The sequence below is a fragment of the Montipora foliosa genome, chromosome 3, assembly GCF_036669935.1.
Source record: "Montipora foliosa isolate CH-2021 chromosome 3, ASM3666993v2, whole genome shotgun sequence".
NCBI classification, from domain to species: domain Eukaryota; kingdom Metazoa; phylum Cnidaria; class Anthozoa; order Scleractinia; family Acroporidae; genus Montipora; species Montipora foliosa.
The window spans coordinates 44312763-44330262 of NC_090871.1; the positions used below are offsets into that span (position 1 = coordinate 44312763).

The window sequence follows — 17500 nt, forward strand, 5'->3', positions numbered from 1 at the left end:
CATTTTCCTATTTTACTGTAGTCATTCCACAAAACAAACCATAACTGGAGCACCTTTCTGATAGTGTCTAGAAAGCGATAACCACGATGTCCATTACTGTGTCTTTTTGAGACAAAAACTTAAGGGTATCTATAAAACTAACTGTGAAAGTATTTGAAAGCTTACTACACATACAGTAACAAATACACATACTTCCCACAGCAACTATATAAAACTATGTAATGAACATGCAGATAAGTTGATAGGTAGTCTAGACCACAAGTAACAAATTGATTATGATTGTAAACCTAAATTGATATTGCTAACTTTCATAGTTTTTGATACGAATTACTTGATTGCTTTGTAAAATAGCAGATCCATTTATAATGAACTAAGTGGTGTGCAATTTGTATAGGTTTTTGAAAGATGCTTATTTATCGCAAATTGCATGAAAAATCACATGATTACTTATTAATAATGGTTAGCAGAAGCAACAAATTGCACCATGAATTGGGCCATCAGGGCTAGCATTTGATTGGCTATCAACACAAAAAGTTCCCCTTTATGGCACTAATTTCACTTAGCTGCACTCTGTTTGGGATAAATTGATGTGCTCTCAGCCAATCAATACGCTGAAATTTTTTCATGTATATTATTATTAGGTCTGAAACCATAAGTGTGATTTAAAATCACACTGAAATCACACCTATGATTTCAGACCTAATCATAACCATTACAATTTTCTCAAATTTGATAATGGCCGATTAACTGCTTTATTTTTCACTTATCATTGTGTTAAGTTGTAAAAGGATGGTGAAATCAGACAGTTAGCTGTAATCGAACAGTTACATCAGCGAACAATATTAAGTGCTCTCAGCTTCATCCACCAATCACAGAATTTATCACAATAACCATAGCAACAACCACCTACCATACCAAGCTGGGGATTTTCCAAAATGGAAGAATTTGCAACATTAAAGAGTGACATAGGAATGCATAATTTGTTTTCTCGGGAAATTGTAGTGGCTATGATTAATTGGTAACACGACTTGGAGTCGTCCAATTCTGTCTGTAATCAGACTCGTGAGTAAACAAATCAGACTCCTGCTACTCGGTCGTGTGATTTTGTTAATTACTCAATTCTGATTGGCTGAGAGCAGGGCAGTTCAAGTGTAACACAGAGCAAAAAGTATAATACCACAACAAGTTGCAAAAATAGTGAAGACACTTCACCTTCTTGGGGCGTTATTAAATTCCCTATTATATCTCACACTGCAGCCCCCCTCCCTCCCTTATCAGTGTTGCTAGCAAGACACAAAAATGTTGGAAACTGAAGCAGCCAACATTGACAGGGGGAGAGGGGAGAGGAAGCGGGAAAGGTTTAAATTCTAGATACGGCGGGCATTGGAAGCTAGAAAAGGTGGTTTTTAATGAAAGTGTGTCAACAATTTTGCAATTTGTTGCAGTGCAAATTACACATCGAAAGTCTGGATTATGATTAGGTAAAAAAACAAAGGGTTTGGCCAAAACCTATCAAGTCATTAGTTTTCAAATCAAGCTTGCAACCTGGACTACGTGATACGCCTGGCTTTCTTCTGCTTCACCATCTCGAATTTTTTCATGAATATTATTAATAAGTAATCACATGATTTTTCTCATGCAATTTGGAACAAATAAGCACTTGTAATTTTATTCAAAGACTACAAATTGCACTTGTGGTCGTCCTGCTTATTTATTTCAAACTGCACTCGAAATCATGTGATTACCTGTACAAATTGCACTCCAGTCGGTTCAATTACCATTACTAATCACACTGTTTTGGATTGTATTATCAATTTTTGAAACATGTTTCAATCATTAATGGCATTATTGGCCATTTAAGTGTGTTCCAATGCAACATGATTCTTAATTTCTTAAGGTACATTTCTGGTTGGTATTCATACTGTTTGAATACCGATTCAAAAGCACCAACTTTTCGCGCGCTTTTTACAACTCATGTTGCCACGTACATGTATCTCTCTCTCACCGAATGAAAAAATGTGTGTACAGAAGGTCACATAAACCAGATCGTTATAAATCACAAGACCTAACGTCAAAATGGTACCCATTGAGAATCATTAAAAACTTACCGACACCTCTTTTGGTAGCCGCTTTCTCCGAATTTGAGAGGTATATTGCTCGTTCTCTTTCTCCAGCCGTTCAGAGAGCTTTTTCTCCAAAAGAGCATTGAATTACTCCTGCCGTGTAAAGAATTCTTGCACCCTAGCAATGAAGTCATGACCCTCACTTGAGTCGCAGCGGTTTGTAGTGGCGGCCAGATTCAGTGGTGCCAGACAAAGAGACCTAACGGTGTTTTCTTGTCGCCTCGGATCAGCGGAGCTGGCGTAGCGTTTGGCGAACCAGTCGGCGTAGATATTGAGGAGATACTACCTCTAGGCAAGTTTGGATCAGATGATCTGATCGGTGTCCTGTCTGTTTCGAGCTCCACAGTGGTTGGTGGTGTCGAAGATACCGATTCGTTCAGGGCTGGAATGCATTCAGTTCGTCCCCGCGATGAATTGGACGGGTTAAAAGAACTAGGATTATTCTCATTCGATGATCCGTGTGGGTAACGATGTCATTTCGGCCGCCTCTGGTTCCACTTCTTCATTTACTTGGATGGTTTGGTGGTAAACACGCCATTTTCCAATAGGATCAGTATCAGGAGATTGACCTTTCTTACTCGCGTCAACGAAAAAGGACAAACTTGAGATGATCGCCCGCCTATATTCAAACCCTAAATCTGTCAGCACCTAAAATGTCTACAAATGGAAATCAGAACATATTTTGTGGATCTGGCCAAAAAGTACATTTATTCTCATTGGCTGCTTGCCCATGGTGATACCGCTGTTCTTCCACTTAAGACTTCATTCCTCGGTGAACATGGCTTCCAGGAAACGACGATTTTGTCAGCACTGCCAAGAGTATGTATCCGGGAGAACATATAGGGAGCATTATGATCTGTATTTTAATAAGAATACAGCCCAGTGGGAGACAATTGAGTCTTCCGACGAGGAAGGTAGCAGCCGACGCGAAGCACATTTTGACGTGTATGATGATGATGATAGTCGAGCCGACAATCAATTTCACTGTGATGATCAAGATGCACCCAAGACGGCGCCTGAAGGTAACTTCCGTTCAAATTTTAAATTGTCAAAGTAAACACTACACACAGGAAAAATTTTGGATTCCCAAATTGGGAAATTTCTGTAAATTTTCCCAAATTTGGGAAAATATTGGGATAAAACTGGGAAACAATTTCCCAAATTTGGGAAAAATTTGGAACCTTATACCACCTTTTACTTCACAATTAGGGATTTTTTTGGGAAAAAAAATAAATTATCTTTTCAGAACTCAACTTTGGGAAAAATATGGGATTTTACCCAATTCTGGGAAATAAATGGAACATGATTTTCCTTCTCTGGGAAAATATTGGACAAAAAATTGGGAATTTTTTGTGATGAAAAAAAGCAAAAATTGCTATTTTGGGAAAATGTTGGGAAATCTTAATACCATTCAACTTTTTCCCATATTTATTTGTATTTGGGACATAATTTTCCAGAAATGGGAAAATATTGGGAAAACGGTTTTGGAAAATATCGGATTTACCCAAATCTGAGAGAGAATTGGGACATAGCTCTCTTACTAAGCAAAAACAAAAGCGGGAATTTTTAGTTCTGGAAAAGGTCAAAGTTACTGTTTTGAAAAAAGATTGGGAAAGTTAAAAACTAATTCCAGTTTTCCCATGAGTTATGTATGAGGACATTATTTCCCAAACCTTGGATTTGAAACAGCTGCTAACCGGCTGCAGTTATTTGATATGAGGCTATTGCTACAAGGGTATTAGAGGTGCATTTATATGGTACAAGTGAAAAGAAAACTAGAAGTAAAAAAAATCAGACACATGTGGTGTTGACTTGTATTATGCATTGTATTATATAAATGTTTCATTATGGCATGTGTTTAAGCAGTAAAAAGCAAGAACTGGGACTAGTGATATAAGGATATACCCCAAAAGATGAGGTCTATGGAATTTGTTTTGTGAATGGCTCATTATCACATTTCACATGCTCATGATACTGTCATGACAGTCACTACTAATGAGACACAAAGATCCTCTTGATAAGTTATTTTCAAACTTGAAGATGTCCATAACTAAATAGCCATACACCATATATGAGGATCTGGTAACCTAATGTCATTGCATTAAGTCCAGAAAACACTGTGTTCATTCCTTCTTTCTCCACTGTGTGTGAGAAATCCACTCCCCACTTGCAATTCCAATGACAGAGTGCCAAGAAACAGTGTTTCTACCATGTCTCCCTTGTGTCTCCCTAACATACAGATTCTTGTGCCTGCTACTTTCAACAAAGAAAAATACATCAACTGTTCTTTGACAGTGGTCAATACTTTGGACATGGCCAAACCAAATATCATGCAAATGTTCTCCTTGAATAGACAGCATATCGCCGCACTCAATATAAACTGGAACAATGATGGTGTATGGCAGCTGTCTTGCTTGCCTCTGGTAGTCAACAACAGAATTTACACCATCATCACAGCTGTAGAGTATAACCTTTCTCTTGACACAGTCAAGTGGGAATAACAACTGCTCAGAACCTGGTTCAGCCTTGACTTTAATAAATCCACTCCAGAAATCACTTGCTTGACTTCCGTCCTCTGTAGTAAGAGGAGGGTAACTTGGCCCAACTGTCAACAGTGTTGCACGTTCTGTTCCTTCACATCTGATAGACAAAAAGTTGCATATCAGTAAAACCGTCTCATGGCCATTGATGTCTGCTATAACATTCTCTCCTTTGTAGACAACTGATCCCTGATATCCTACGTCAGACAGGAAGGCCTTACTTGAAACAAAGACGACTGCAGGCACCTCTCTCGCAGAAATATCCAGTGTGTCTGCAATTTTGACTCTCTCATTCAGTGACAGTGATTTGACCTTTGACATTGCACCCAGTAGAAATTGTCCTCGAGTTTGAGGTTCCTTTTCTGATTGCATGTGGGCGATTTCAGCTGAACTGGCAAATCCCTGAGAACACAAAACAGATTAGTGAAATTTGTAAAATTGATATGTTCTGAAGTGGCAACTTTATATAATCATCAACAAATGTCTTCTGCCAGTGGTTAAATGTATTACGGTCGGTTGTACGATATTAAATTTTGAACTTCTACCGTGTACTGTTAATGAATTTTGGAATACCATGGATAGCTCTGCAACATTCTTAAGGGGGTTAAATTCAGTGCTACAAAATGCAAAAAAAATGTATACAGCAATATATTCAAGCTATAAAATTTGACATACATTTGCAATGATGACCAGGTATACATTAATTAAAAATGTTATCAAACACTTTTCTCTCCGAAAAGATCAACAGACCTTAATTTTTATTCCAATGCATGGTTGGGAACATTAAGCTGGAAGTCAAGTTTCTTGTTAGTTACTAGCTACTATCTACATCTTGATGTGTGCAATGTTTCCACTGACATTATATCAAATATCCATGATTTTTAAACATTCAAATGCCAGGGCACAGCTCGTTTTTGCTGAACTATGTGGTCCTCGGATAGGAAACGGGGGTTACCACATTGGCGTTTCAAGGTGCTCTTCATGTTATCAAGTGTTTCTTCTGTTTAAAACATTTTCTGTTCATAACCAATTTGAAACAGTTTGAAATGAATTTGAAATGTGTTTCAAACACTACATTTAGATACTTTGTGAATAATCCGCTTAAGCCCACCTTTTCCTATGGAGGGCCACATGTAAAAAAACATTTATTTTAATTTACCATTGCCAAGTCAACTTTTCCAGCCTTCCTCTGATCAGAAGCTTGCAGTGGTTTCAAAAATTCCCGCCTGGACTCTGACTGAGCAAATGTTGCTTCAATCCCTTTGCAGTTATTTGACTTTTTAACGTATTGTTTTACAGCCCTCTCATATACCGCACACCAATAGTTGTCAGGGGAAGAAAAATTGATTATGTCTTCATGTATGTGAATCAAATTATGCACTGATATCGTGCACATGTGCAATCCCTGAATTTCTTCAATCTGGATGTTGAGCCGCCACGCTAACTTTCTGTGCAGTTCAATCATGTTATCATCCCATGATGTTCGGCCACTATAAAAGTGGAGTTCTGTAAGTCTGGAAACAAGTGATTGGATTTCTAATTCATGCCTGTCAGCTAGTTTGCCCATAAATATACAGTCAGCCATAGGAAAGGAAAACTTCTGCAGTCCTTCGGCTTTCCACTGTCCTACATGTACTCCTTTACATTGTGCAAGTGATCGAGGAATTCTTCCAGCTTTAAGCTCTTGTGTCCATGGGAAATTCTCAACTTGATCATCTAAGTATGATGGATCGAGGAGCTTCAGCTCTAGAATTCTCTCTAACTGATTTTTCACAACATTAAGGCAGACAGTGTGAAAAACATCAAATACCAGGTGCTTCAGGATGTCAAAACCATACAGTGGGTAAAGGTATTTATGTAGTATGCTCGTTCCAGTGAAGCCTTTGGTAGATGACATTGCTTTGCGAATGCTAACTCTTGTTTCACGGTCTATGTCAAACATGTCCTCAACAGAAGATTCAATAGATCTCTCTTCCCAAGGATATCTAAAGTGGTAACAGTTTTCTCCATAATACACATGTGTGTTTGTGCTATTCTCAAGTAGTTTACCAACCATTTTACATCTCCTGCATCCAGACTTTCCTTGGTTCAAGAACTTGCCACATTCGCACTGTCCCGGATGATCTGCTGTCCAGCACAGAAGTAGCACACGTACTGTCTCCTCTTCACTAGTTTGATAGCCTTCTACCTCTATCTCCCTTGGATAGCTGAAAACCTTGAAACCATCAATAAACCCTTTAGATATGTCCTGCAGTAACGGCTGTAAAAATGGGTCAAGAGCTTCAGGTAGGTTGGGAACCTGATAGCAAGGAATAAAGCCAACCACATATACCTCTTCTACATGGTTCCTGTCATTTTTGGTCATGTTTGCAATGCTAACTTCTAGTGATCCACACCCTCTATAACTTGTCCCAAATGGTTGCCATCCATCCCAGTGTCCCACTAGGGCAAATTCAAAGGAGATCCATTGGTGACTTTAATACGGTGTTCAAAGATTTCAAAGCAGTTTGGGCATTCTACATCTTTACTTCCATCTATGCCATTGGGAGAATTGATTAACTGATCGGATGAAACTGGTAATCCACAATGATGACAAAGTGATGGCAAAGTCCAAGTGCTGTTAGGGTCCCAGAACCACTGCAGTTCAATCCATCGCTCGCCATCCCAGAATTCACATTTTTCTGGATTGCTGTTTTGGCAACCAAGCCAGTTATCACGTGCGTTCCAATGGGACAACATTTTTCTACACATATCAACACTTTTAAACCAATTCTTCACTTTTGTGCTGATGCCTAGGTAGTAGTATTTTAGATAGCCTTTTTTTCCACAGTAAATGCACAAGTCATCCTTATTCTCCAGGACGCTGTATTTTCCGGTGTAAACAAATTTCTTAGTAGTTTTTCCATTTCTTGTTTGTTCCTTTTCATTTCGACAGATGCAAATAAACAGTAATTTGGCGTCTTCGTATCCCTCTTCTTTTAACAGATTCTGCACTGAGTTCCAGTTTCTTGGCCACAACGTAAGCAAAATTTCACGATCTATATTTTCACTATTATGGCCGGCTAATAAAAGAGTTTTGCCATAATTTAAAATGTCCTCAAACGTTTGTCAAGACGATCCACTTTCCTTCACAATCCTAAGAGCGTCTAGAACGGCATTAACCACTAATTTCCTCAAAGGGTTGGGCTCCCTTTCTTCAGGTTTGTCAGAAGCATGTTGCTGGATTCTCTCTCTCGGCAAGCTGGCACAGCGTTCATCTTCCTCTTCATCGCTACCATTATTGCTGTTGTCAAATTGCATACCTTCAATATCTTCATCCATCTGTGTTTCCTCATCTGAGAGGCCATCTTCAGTAGGGTTGAAACTACATGCAGGTAAAGGTTCGCGAAACTCATCCAATAGGGACCGAGTTTTGGAAACAATTTGGTTTTCTTTCCAGTGCCTAAGTTCGGTACCTCTATCCACTGCTCGTCCATTGCAGCTTGAACAAGGGCAGTGAACATGACGGTATGACTTATCACTGCAGGAGCACGATGTGATGCTACTTCGTGTCCAAATCGGAGGACTTTTTTCGCTACTTTCCATATAGTTTGCCGCCATGTTGCTTTTTGTGATAGATATATGCTGTCCTAATAACACAGTGGGCTCAGAATCACTGTGCATGGACCATTTTTCGGCGGGAACACACAGCCAACCTTAGCCAATCAGTTCACGGCTTTCAAACACGGTCCAATCATGAGCCAGCGTGGCTGGTGGTTTTTGTTTGCGCACTTAAAAAATAGGCGCCATTTTCTAGAAGTTGTTTTGTGGGCTGTTGACGCGTATCGACAGGAGTTCTTGTGCAAAGATGAACGAGGAAATAAACGTGGAAGATAAAACACAAATAAGTTCTGGGGAAATAAATCAAAAGTTATCACAGCTCTTCGACCAAGGCATCGCCAAAGCATTTGAAGGTAATTAAAGCTTATTTATGTCTTCTCGAAAGATGTATACCATTCTGCGATCGTTTTGTAGGTTGAATGAGTTGTTAATTTCACTTTATCATCCATTATTTGATGACAGAAGAGGAAGTAAACTGCCCTTTAGCCATTGCCGATCTCTTACAAAGAGATGCCGACTCCCCAATCTTCGTGAAGCTGGGGTTAAATTACGGGAAAGCCTTGCGATTCAAACAAGAGTTTGAAAAGCTGATTCCGCCATCTCCACGAGGAAAGAGAAGGAACGTTCTGACTACGCTATCGCCAAGCAGTGCTAAGCCTTCGATGGGCGACATGGCCACATTTTCGCCAGAGCTCAAGCGTTTATACCTTTCAAAGTGAGTGTGTTGTTTTGTTCTCAGATTACCTTGATTTATTGGCAAGTGGAAATGTTAGATAAGTTATTTTTGTAATCCAACCGTTGCCGTTTTTGCTAAGTTTTAGTTTCGATGGCCTGGCATGGCTCATACAGTTTGACTTCTAGCTGTTAGGCCAGGCCAGGGGTTTTGTTGGGTGTTTTTTATCAAGGTTTTCGGTAATTCTATTTACCAAAAATACGGGTGTTATGAATTCTGTATTTCAATTATAATTTTAGGTATTTGTGTAATTGATTTTGTATTTTTAAGATACACTTGTATTAGTATCACATGCCTGGGGATAGAAATGGAGTATACTGATTGGTACATGTATCCCATTACTTCCCTCCCCTCCTTAGCTGCCTGGGACGACTGAACTTTTTGTTCAAGTTCATGCTATTTTTGTTTCAGGGGTTACCTATTTACTGCAGTGTTATTATATAATTATCCTGTAGGTACATGAAATTCAGGTTTAAGTAATTTCAACCAATTTTTTTTATTCATTACATTTCATTACCATAAATCAGAAGCAAGGAAATTAAAATAACAAACTAGATTGAAATCATTTTAACCAGCTATGTTTATCGGTTGACTGTGCAACAAGGGAAGTCCTGTGCTCAAGTTTTACCGTTAAAACTACACTGTTGTAAGGGACGACAGAGCCAGTTTCTATTGGAAACAATTTGGTATTAACATCCCAATAAAACACATGAATCGCTGAATTAGCAGCAAATGTTCCTTGAGGAATTTTTTAAAGATAATTTAGAACAGTCTTATTTCAGTTTATGCAGTACTGGTCAAATGTCTCTTGCATCTTCAACTCCTTTACATTTTGTGTAAATATATACAGACGTAAACAAGTGGGAGTGCTAGCAAGTGAGAACTGGAAACACAAGTTTCCTAAATTTAACACACCAGAGAGAAAAGCTGAGCTTGAACAGTTTGCTAAGAAGATCTCTGATGAATGTTCACTGCCTGAGGCTGGCTTCTTCTCTGATGGTATTGCTCAGCATATTAAAAGCTTCTTCAGTGAGCAACGGAGGTTCCAGAAAACCAAGGAAAAGGTATCAAATGCATATATACCTGGTGGTAGATATTTCCTTCATTCATCTCATTAGGGTGGAATGCTGTGAATTTTGGGGTTGGTTGGTTGGTATTTAATAAGACATTGCGAGATTTAAATGACTTGTCCAATGACTGACTGTAATTCGTTTTGAAGTTTGGCTGTATACCTAACAGCTGAATAAATTTGTTTGTTTTGGAATAACTAACAACTATTTCAAACCTTTTTTTAAAGTTAGCAGTAGGTAGCATGATTGCTTTGACATGCTATTGACTGGTTTTCATTTTGCTAGTTTGCAGTATCGCCATCCCCATCAGAGTCCAGCTCCAGCAGCGAGGTAGAATTCACACCTCGACCCAAACTTCCATCTATGGTAAGCTACGGCAAGAAACTTTTGCAACCATTAATTTATATTAATTTTAATAATGAGATGCTGTTGGTAAATTTTCAAAGAATTTTCCTTGGGTGACTTCCCTTGAAGTAGTCGCACTGTAATAAAGGGAGGTACCTTATTAAGTAAAATGTTAACATCATTACTGCAACATAAGTAACTGAGAGGTATTTCTGCACTTAAGTAATACAGCGTTGCTATGAAAGATTCTCTCTTTTGATATATGTAGAAAAATGAACTAATCCACTACATCCTTCTGTTAAACAGCCCAAAGAAAATCATGGAAAAATGCGGAAAATATATAATATTATAACTAGAATTAAGAAAAAAAATTAAAAAGTATTAAGTCTGTTATACTCACTTTAAAATGTTAAAGATTTTCACGAAAAAAGCAACTTTATGCAGCTCAAATGATTGGCCTATCAAATCTCTCCTTGCCATCCTCTTAGTAAATTTAACAACCTGACAGGTATAGCTTACATTTGATTGAAAATGCTACATTACGGAGGTGATAATCCTATACTGCACAACCAGAAGTGTATCTTAGAGCCGGCTACCTGCTACAAAATGTCAGTAAATAATAAGGAACCAGGACACACTCGAACAAAACTGCCTGCTGAGTATTATATTATTATGTTAATTGGCCTGCTTAGCACTTTGTTTTCTACACAACCTTGATTACAATCAAAGATGTCAAAGTTCTTATATACCCTCTCCATTATCAGTCAGCATAGACACCAAACACATTATTGAAGTAGGTCTGAATCCTTGTACGTTGCATGATGTTGGGATAATTATCTGGCAAATCTGTCATTATAAGCAAGGTCATTTAATAAAGGCTGTACTTTTTGTATTTAGGATGAAGATGAACTAAGCTCCACTGATACTGTGATATTAAACGTAGACAATGATTTGTCAGGAAATGAGCCAGATGAAGCCTGCGAGGAATCATTGTCAGCTGAACCTGCTTCTGTAAACAAGATAACCAAAAAGTCAGCAATGGTGATAGTAAAGGCAGTAACTGGAAAAATTCCAGAACGGGGGGAGCTTGTTAAAATGTTGAAACGGAGGTTTGAGGTTCCGTCCAAGAGCCTGACAGCACTCAAAGTATCACAGATACTAGAGGTTACAGCAAGAAAGCTGATTACTTTGAAATATGTTTCACTAAAAAATGGAACCAGCTCAGGAGATATCAGGAAAAGTGACATAAATGTGCACAGAGAAATTGACATGTTAAATTTGGAATGATTGGTCTCAAAACTAATGTTTCACTTAAAAATGTCACCTGTCCTTGCTGTTCACAGGAATTGACCAGTGTAAAGTTTCTTTGTTGAATCTGCACAAGGATTCATGTTATTTGTTCAAAGATAACTAACTTTTTTTAAAGTTTGTTTCACCTTGTTTTGAGTTGACATTAATTAACTTGCAGAGGCTTTATCTGTAGCATGAAGGTACTCAGTTTCCCTTTAGTGCATGATTGTTGAAATTGTTGATTGTGTAAAACATGTTAAAATATGTACAGGAGTAAATAATAAATACATACTATTTTTGGAAAATACTGAGACGTAATTCTTCTTTTTGAGGAAATAATAGGGTATATTAAATCAAATGATTGATACATTGTTTTCAAAATACTGGGGGAAATAATTACCATTCTTGTGAAAATAATGGGACGGAAAATCCCCAATTTATGGAAAAACTGTAACAGGAAAATCCCATAATTGTGGAAATATTTGGACAGGACAATCCCAGTTTTGAGAAATCATTGGGACAACAGAATCTCAATTTTGAAAAATTATTGGGACAGCAGAATCCCAGGATTGAGAAATTATTGGGACAGCAGAATCCCAGGATTGAGAAATTATTGGGACAGCAGAATCCCAGGATTGACAAATTATTGGGACAGCAGAATCCCAGGATTGGGAAATTATTGAGACAGCAGAATCCCAGGATTGGGAAATTATTGAGACAGCAGAATCCCAGGATTGGGAAATTATTGGGACAGCAGAATCCCAGTTGGGGGAAATAATTGGGTTGTTGGTAAACCCAAGAATGGGAAAATTATGGGTCATCTTTATCCCAATATTGGGATTTTAATGGGATTTCTTTGACCTTAAAATGGGTTTGGTAGCACTTTCCCAATTTTGTGAATTCACAATCAAAACCCAATAAATTCCCAATAAAACCCCTATTTTATCCCAACACTGGGAATCCAAAATTTTTCCTGTGACATGTAGTCTACTTAGTTACAGAAAGATGTCCAAGTATGTTTAAATGGGTGGTGTTATAAAAAAAAAGAAAATTGGACTGGTTCAAACATTATGTACTGGCTCAAAAAAATTAAACCAGAGGTCAAAATTGAACGACAACATATACAAGATAAAAATAAATAAGTACAGTTTCATTAATGTACATTTAAGATTACATGTAAAATCTACTAAGAAATCAATCTGAGAGCAATACATGATAGGCACAAATGAAACTCACAAAAATTTATGTTTATTTGTTTCAATCCAATCAACAGCATCCAGTGGTGTTCCAATACACAATCTAGAAGAAGAAGATTGCTATTTATTGCAAGGGGACACTGCCAATATCAGTGATAGTGACACAGGCATGAACGATTTGATCTACCATGAGAGGATACAACCAGACTTTCTTACTGAAGCTTGGGATTTAGCAGAAGAGGATGTTAACAAAGATTTTCCACAAGCCCAGTGTCAGTTGCCCTTAGTGCGTGTTTGTCCAATTTCAAGAGTATCTGGAAATGCAAAATCTACAAGTATTGTTAATTGGATGCTGATCTTCTTATGCTTTTGGGCCTCATTTTGTTCACTATCAGACAATGCATTTGACATACTTCTTGCTTTTTTGAGGGCCATGTTTGACTCCCTTGGGACCATTTTCCCAATAATTGCAAGTTTTGCTGTGCTGGTACCCAAGTCCGTTCATTTGCTTCGTAAACAAGTTGGAATTGACCAAGACAGGTTTATAAAATATGTTGTGTGTCCAAAGTGTCACAGCCTGTATAACTTTGAGGATTGCTATGAACAACTGCATGGGAGAAAAGTAACAAAGAAGTGTGAATTTGTCCAGTTTCCACATCATCGTCAGGTTTTTCGACGCACAAAATGTGGTGAGCCAGTTTTAAAACAAGTGTCATTGAAGAGTGGTGAAATCAAATTATATCCATTCAAAGTATATTGTTATAACAGTACCACAGAAAATCTCAAGCAATTCCTTCAGAGGCCTGGATTTGAGACAAAGTGTGAGATATGGAGAAGAAGAGATATTCCTGATGGATTTCTAGCTGACGTATTTGATGGACGTGTTTGGAAAGAATGGCAGTATGTGGATGGGAAGCCATACCTTGCAGCACCCAGGAACTATGCTTTTATGTTGAATGTGGACTGGTTCCAACCTTCTAAACATTCCTTGTATAGTGTAGGAGCTATGTACATGGTGTTAATGAATTTACCAAGGACTGAAAGGTTTAAGCCAGAAAATGTGTTTTTAGTTGGGGTCATTCCAGGGCCCCATGAGCCAAAACTAAACATTAATGCCTACTTGCAACCACTTGTAGCTGAATTGAATGTTTTGTGGAATGGTGTCAGTATTAAACTTCATGGTTCAACGCCAACAACATTATTTCGTGCTGCACTTCTTTGTGTGGGGTGCGATGTCCCTGCAGCAAGGAAAGTTTGTGGCTTTACAGGTCATGCCTCAAATAAAGGCTGCTCAAAGTGTAACAAGTATTTTCCTGGAACAGTGACCACAAAAATTGATTTTTCTGGGTTTGATCCTTGTCCTCAGAGAAATAACTTTGAACACCGAGAACAAGCACAAGAGATCCTGAACCAAACCTCAGCAGGTGACTCTGCAGACTTAGAGCAAATATATGGTACCAGATATACTGAACTTATGCAATTGCCCTATTTTGATTGTGTACGCTTTCACATTGTGGACCCAATGCACAACCTGTTTACAGGTACAGCAAAACATGTTTTGAAGAACATTTGGCTGGATTCAGACAAGCCATTGCTTTACAAGAAAGGCCTGCTTCACATTCAAGAGAAACTAGACAAAGTGAAAGTTCCAGCCAGTGTTGGAAGGATGCCCAAAAAAATTAGGAACAACTATGGGGGTTTCACTGCTGACCAGTGGAAATCATTTACTGTTCTATTTTCCATATATGCTTTATGGAATATCTTACCAAACAATGACTTGGAACTCTGGCGTGATTTTGTCATGGCCTGTGTATTCTTGTGTTCTTCAAGCCTGACTGAAGCCAAACAATGTTGGCTCACTCGTACCTTATGAAGTTTTGCAAGCGTTTTGAAGAGATTTATGGAAAGGATAAGGTAACCCCAAACATGCACTTACACACACATCTTTTAGACTGTGTCTTGGATTATGGACCTGTTTATGCATTTTGGTTGTTTAGCTTTGAGCGCTACAATGGTATTCTTGGGGACTATGGGACCAATCAACGTGCAGTTGAGATACAGTTAATGCAAAAATTTCTTTCAATCAAGTAATGAAAGACATTCCCCTCCCGGCTATGTTTCGTGAAACCTTTGAACCCTTGCTGATGAAACTTTAAGCAAAACAATCAGGAACTGTACAAGAACTTTTTCCTGACCACTGTTTACCTTCAAAGATTATCCAAGCTAGTTTGCTCTCCATTGGGTCAGTGCAGAGGGGTGGTCAGTGGGGCGATGCTGACTCTCATTACATCTGTTGTGGTCCGTATTCTCATGATAGTTTAGATGCTGCTGGCCTCGTTAATCTTAAGAAATGCTATGATGCTATTTTTGATGGAGTTGATGAAGTTTCTGTTACAACACACTTCGATAAATTTGCATGCTGCAAATTTCATGGAGAGTTGCTTGGATCCAGTAATTCAAGAAGTGACAGATCTGCATTTATCCTTGCAAGATGGTGTACACTTGGGGGCTCAATTGATACCTCTGGAAGTGATTTGCGCCCAGGAGTCATTGAGTTCTTTATGAAGGAAAACATAAAGGTTAATGAACAATATTTGCCTTGTATAATGGCCTTGGTACATTGGTTTCAAGCCCATCCTTTAAGACACTCCTTAGGGGCACCTGTGGAAGTGTGGTGCAGAAACCTCTTTGAACCAGAAGGTGATGCAACTTTCATTCCTGTGCAGAGAATCTATGGCAAGTTCATACCAGCATATGACATTGTTGCAGAAGAAAATGTTCTTGTGGTTTGCCCTCTCCCTTGCAAGCTCCAGTGTTAAAATTTTACTGTTCAGTTTCAGCCATAGTCTTGCATTAATGAATAATTGAATAATTGAAAGTTAGTTTTGCTTGCATATCTTTGGGTGTTGTGGAAGTACTGGTGGGAGTATAATGCCAGCCACGGGATCCTTTTATTTCATCAAATCAGCAAAATGACATTCAATAATAATAATTATTATTGTACAGTATAAGAAACTCTTGTAATCTGATTGGTTACCTGCCACCCTGATTTCTGCATAAACTGAACAGTTGCACATGTCATGCATCTATGATCGGACAGTAGTATACGTCGTGCTTGAGTAAAATTAATGGACATTATTTTTTTCAATTTGCGAGTGGGTGGAATTCTGCAAATCCTGGAATCTGATAGGCTCTGGGAGAGGGGAGAATTTTGCTCTTTCGCGCCAACCCAGGCAGAATCCTAGCCCTGGTTGTGTGAGCTTGTGTGATGAGCCGGCTTTAGGACCAAAAGTATATGTTTTGAAGCCTTTTAATTGTTTTTAAAATGAAACGTTGCTTTACAAATCAATTAATATTTTGAACAGAATCGACTAATCATAGCAGTACTGCCTCATATTTCTCGTTTGATAATACATGTATATGTAGGCATCACAGGGCAGGCTTAAGCAATGGTTCCCAGCCAGCACATCTTTTTTGAAAAAATTAATAGACCGGTTATTACCGGCCTTGGTCAGTCAGTGTAGGGAAGGATTGTGCCCTTTGTCTCTAGTGCAGCCCTTGGCCTGTGGCCTTGGGCCATACTTGAGACCTCAGGCCTCCGGGGCTGTGAATACACGTGTATGTATCTTCCAGTCGATGTTAGGTGTGCTTGAATGGTTTCTCCTTTTTCCCCAGATCTATTCAAATGCCCAAAAAGATAAGCCAGGAATTCATGTCATGCAATTCAATGAGCAATATTGTGCTATTGCAGGCCATGCACTGTGTTCTTGGCTTATTTTGAAATTATATTACTTCCCCAATAAACTAATGCGCCCTGGATTGTACTCACTCATTCCTGTTATCATTACTAAACATTAGATGCATGTAATTTTGTGATACGTTTCTTTTAAGTCACACAAAAGAATTACTGTAGTTGCATCAAGCTAGAAAAAGAATGATAGGGATAGGAAAATACTTTGGTCACTTTCAAACTGTTTTCATCACTTTTGTATAAGGACTAAAAAATGTTAATTTAATTTATTTGTTTTGATGTAGGAGCAATACAGTCAAACCTCAATTAATGTCTCTGCTCCTTATTTTTGTGTGCTAACTACTAGATATGAGCAAACATTGACTCCAGTTGGCATTAATAGGCAAGCACTGCCTTGCGTTCGGTCAGCCTGTGCAACTTCCTGTGATTGTGTGACAATGGAACACAGCACTACGAGCCAACTGAGTCACCGGTGCGGTGCTTGTGATTATGTACTAACATTGTTTTTTTTCTCTTAGGACCATTGTAAGTCTCAAGAGAAATTGGAAACAATTTGGACAAAGATATTTTGATATGTTGTGGAATTGTGCGTCTGTTATTATACTGATCAGCGGTTGTTTTGCAAATATACATAACGTGACATAACGTACCTACCGAAGACCCTACCGAATACATTTTTGGCGGGATGGCGGCGGGAAGCTCCGCGACCGTCTTTTAAAGTACTGTAGATTTAGTATTTTTCTAGTCGTCATGGGCAAAAAAAGTCGTGAAAATACAAAGGAGGAAGTAAGACGTATGACCCGGGAAAGGAAAAAACGCAAAAGGCGAGAAAGACGACTACAAAGAGTAAGG

The 17500-nt window shown here is 38.5% G+C and overlaps 2 protein-coding genes, 1 long non-coding RNA gene and 2 pseudogenes across 3 annotated transcripts in view; 3 read left to right on the forward strand and 2 right to left on the reverse strand.

Moving 5' to 3' along the window:
* Positions 1-2174, reverse strand: part of LOC137994884 (uncharacterized) — a 7590-nt gene extending 5416 nt beyond the window's left edge. Inside the window, exon 1 of the mRNA XM_068840470.1 lies at positions 2109-2174. The gene's annotated coding sequence lies outside the window, so the exon portion shown is untranslated. The remainder of the gene's footprint in view (positions 1-2108) is intronic.
* A 742-nt stretch (positions 2175-2916) lies between these two features.
* LOC137994886 (uncharacterized) lies at positions 2917-15760 on the forward strand (annotated as a pseudogene).
* On the reverse strand, positions 4247-8263 carry LOC137995936 (uncharacterized; annotated as a pseudogene).
* On the forward strand, positions 8758-10741 carry LOC137994885 (uncharacterized). Its single transcript, XR_011122208.1, has 3 exons — positions 8758-8978; positions 10352-10432; positions 10718-10741. It is a non-coding gene; the product is annotated as an uncharacterized lncRNA (long non-coding RNA).
* A 1438-nt stretch (positions 15761-17198) lies between the features above and the next one.
* The window catches only part of LOC137995937 (probable serine/threonine-protein kinase DDB_G0267514), a 9742-nt gene continuing 9440 nt past the window's right edge, over positions 17199-17500 (forward strand). Inside the window, exon 1 of the mRNA XM_068841384.1 lies at positions 17199-17500. This exon is cut by the window's right edge and continues 165 nt beyond it. Within this exon, the coding sequence (XP_068697485.1) occupies positions 17399-17500 (102 nt within the window). The 5' untranslated portion in view covers positions 17199-17398.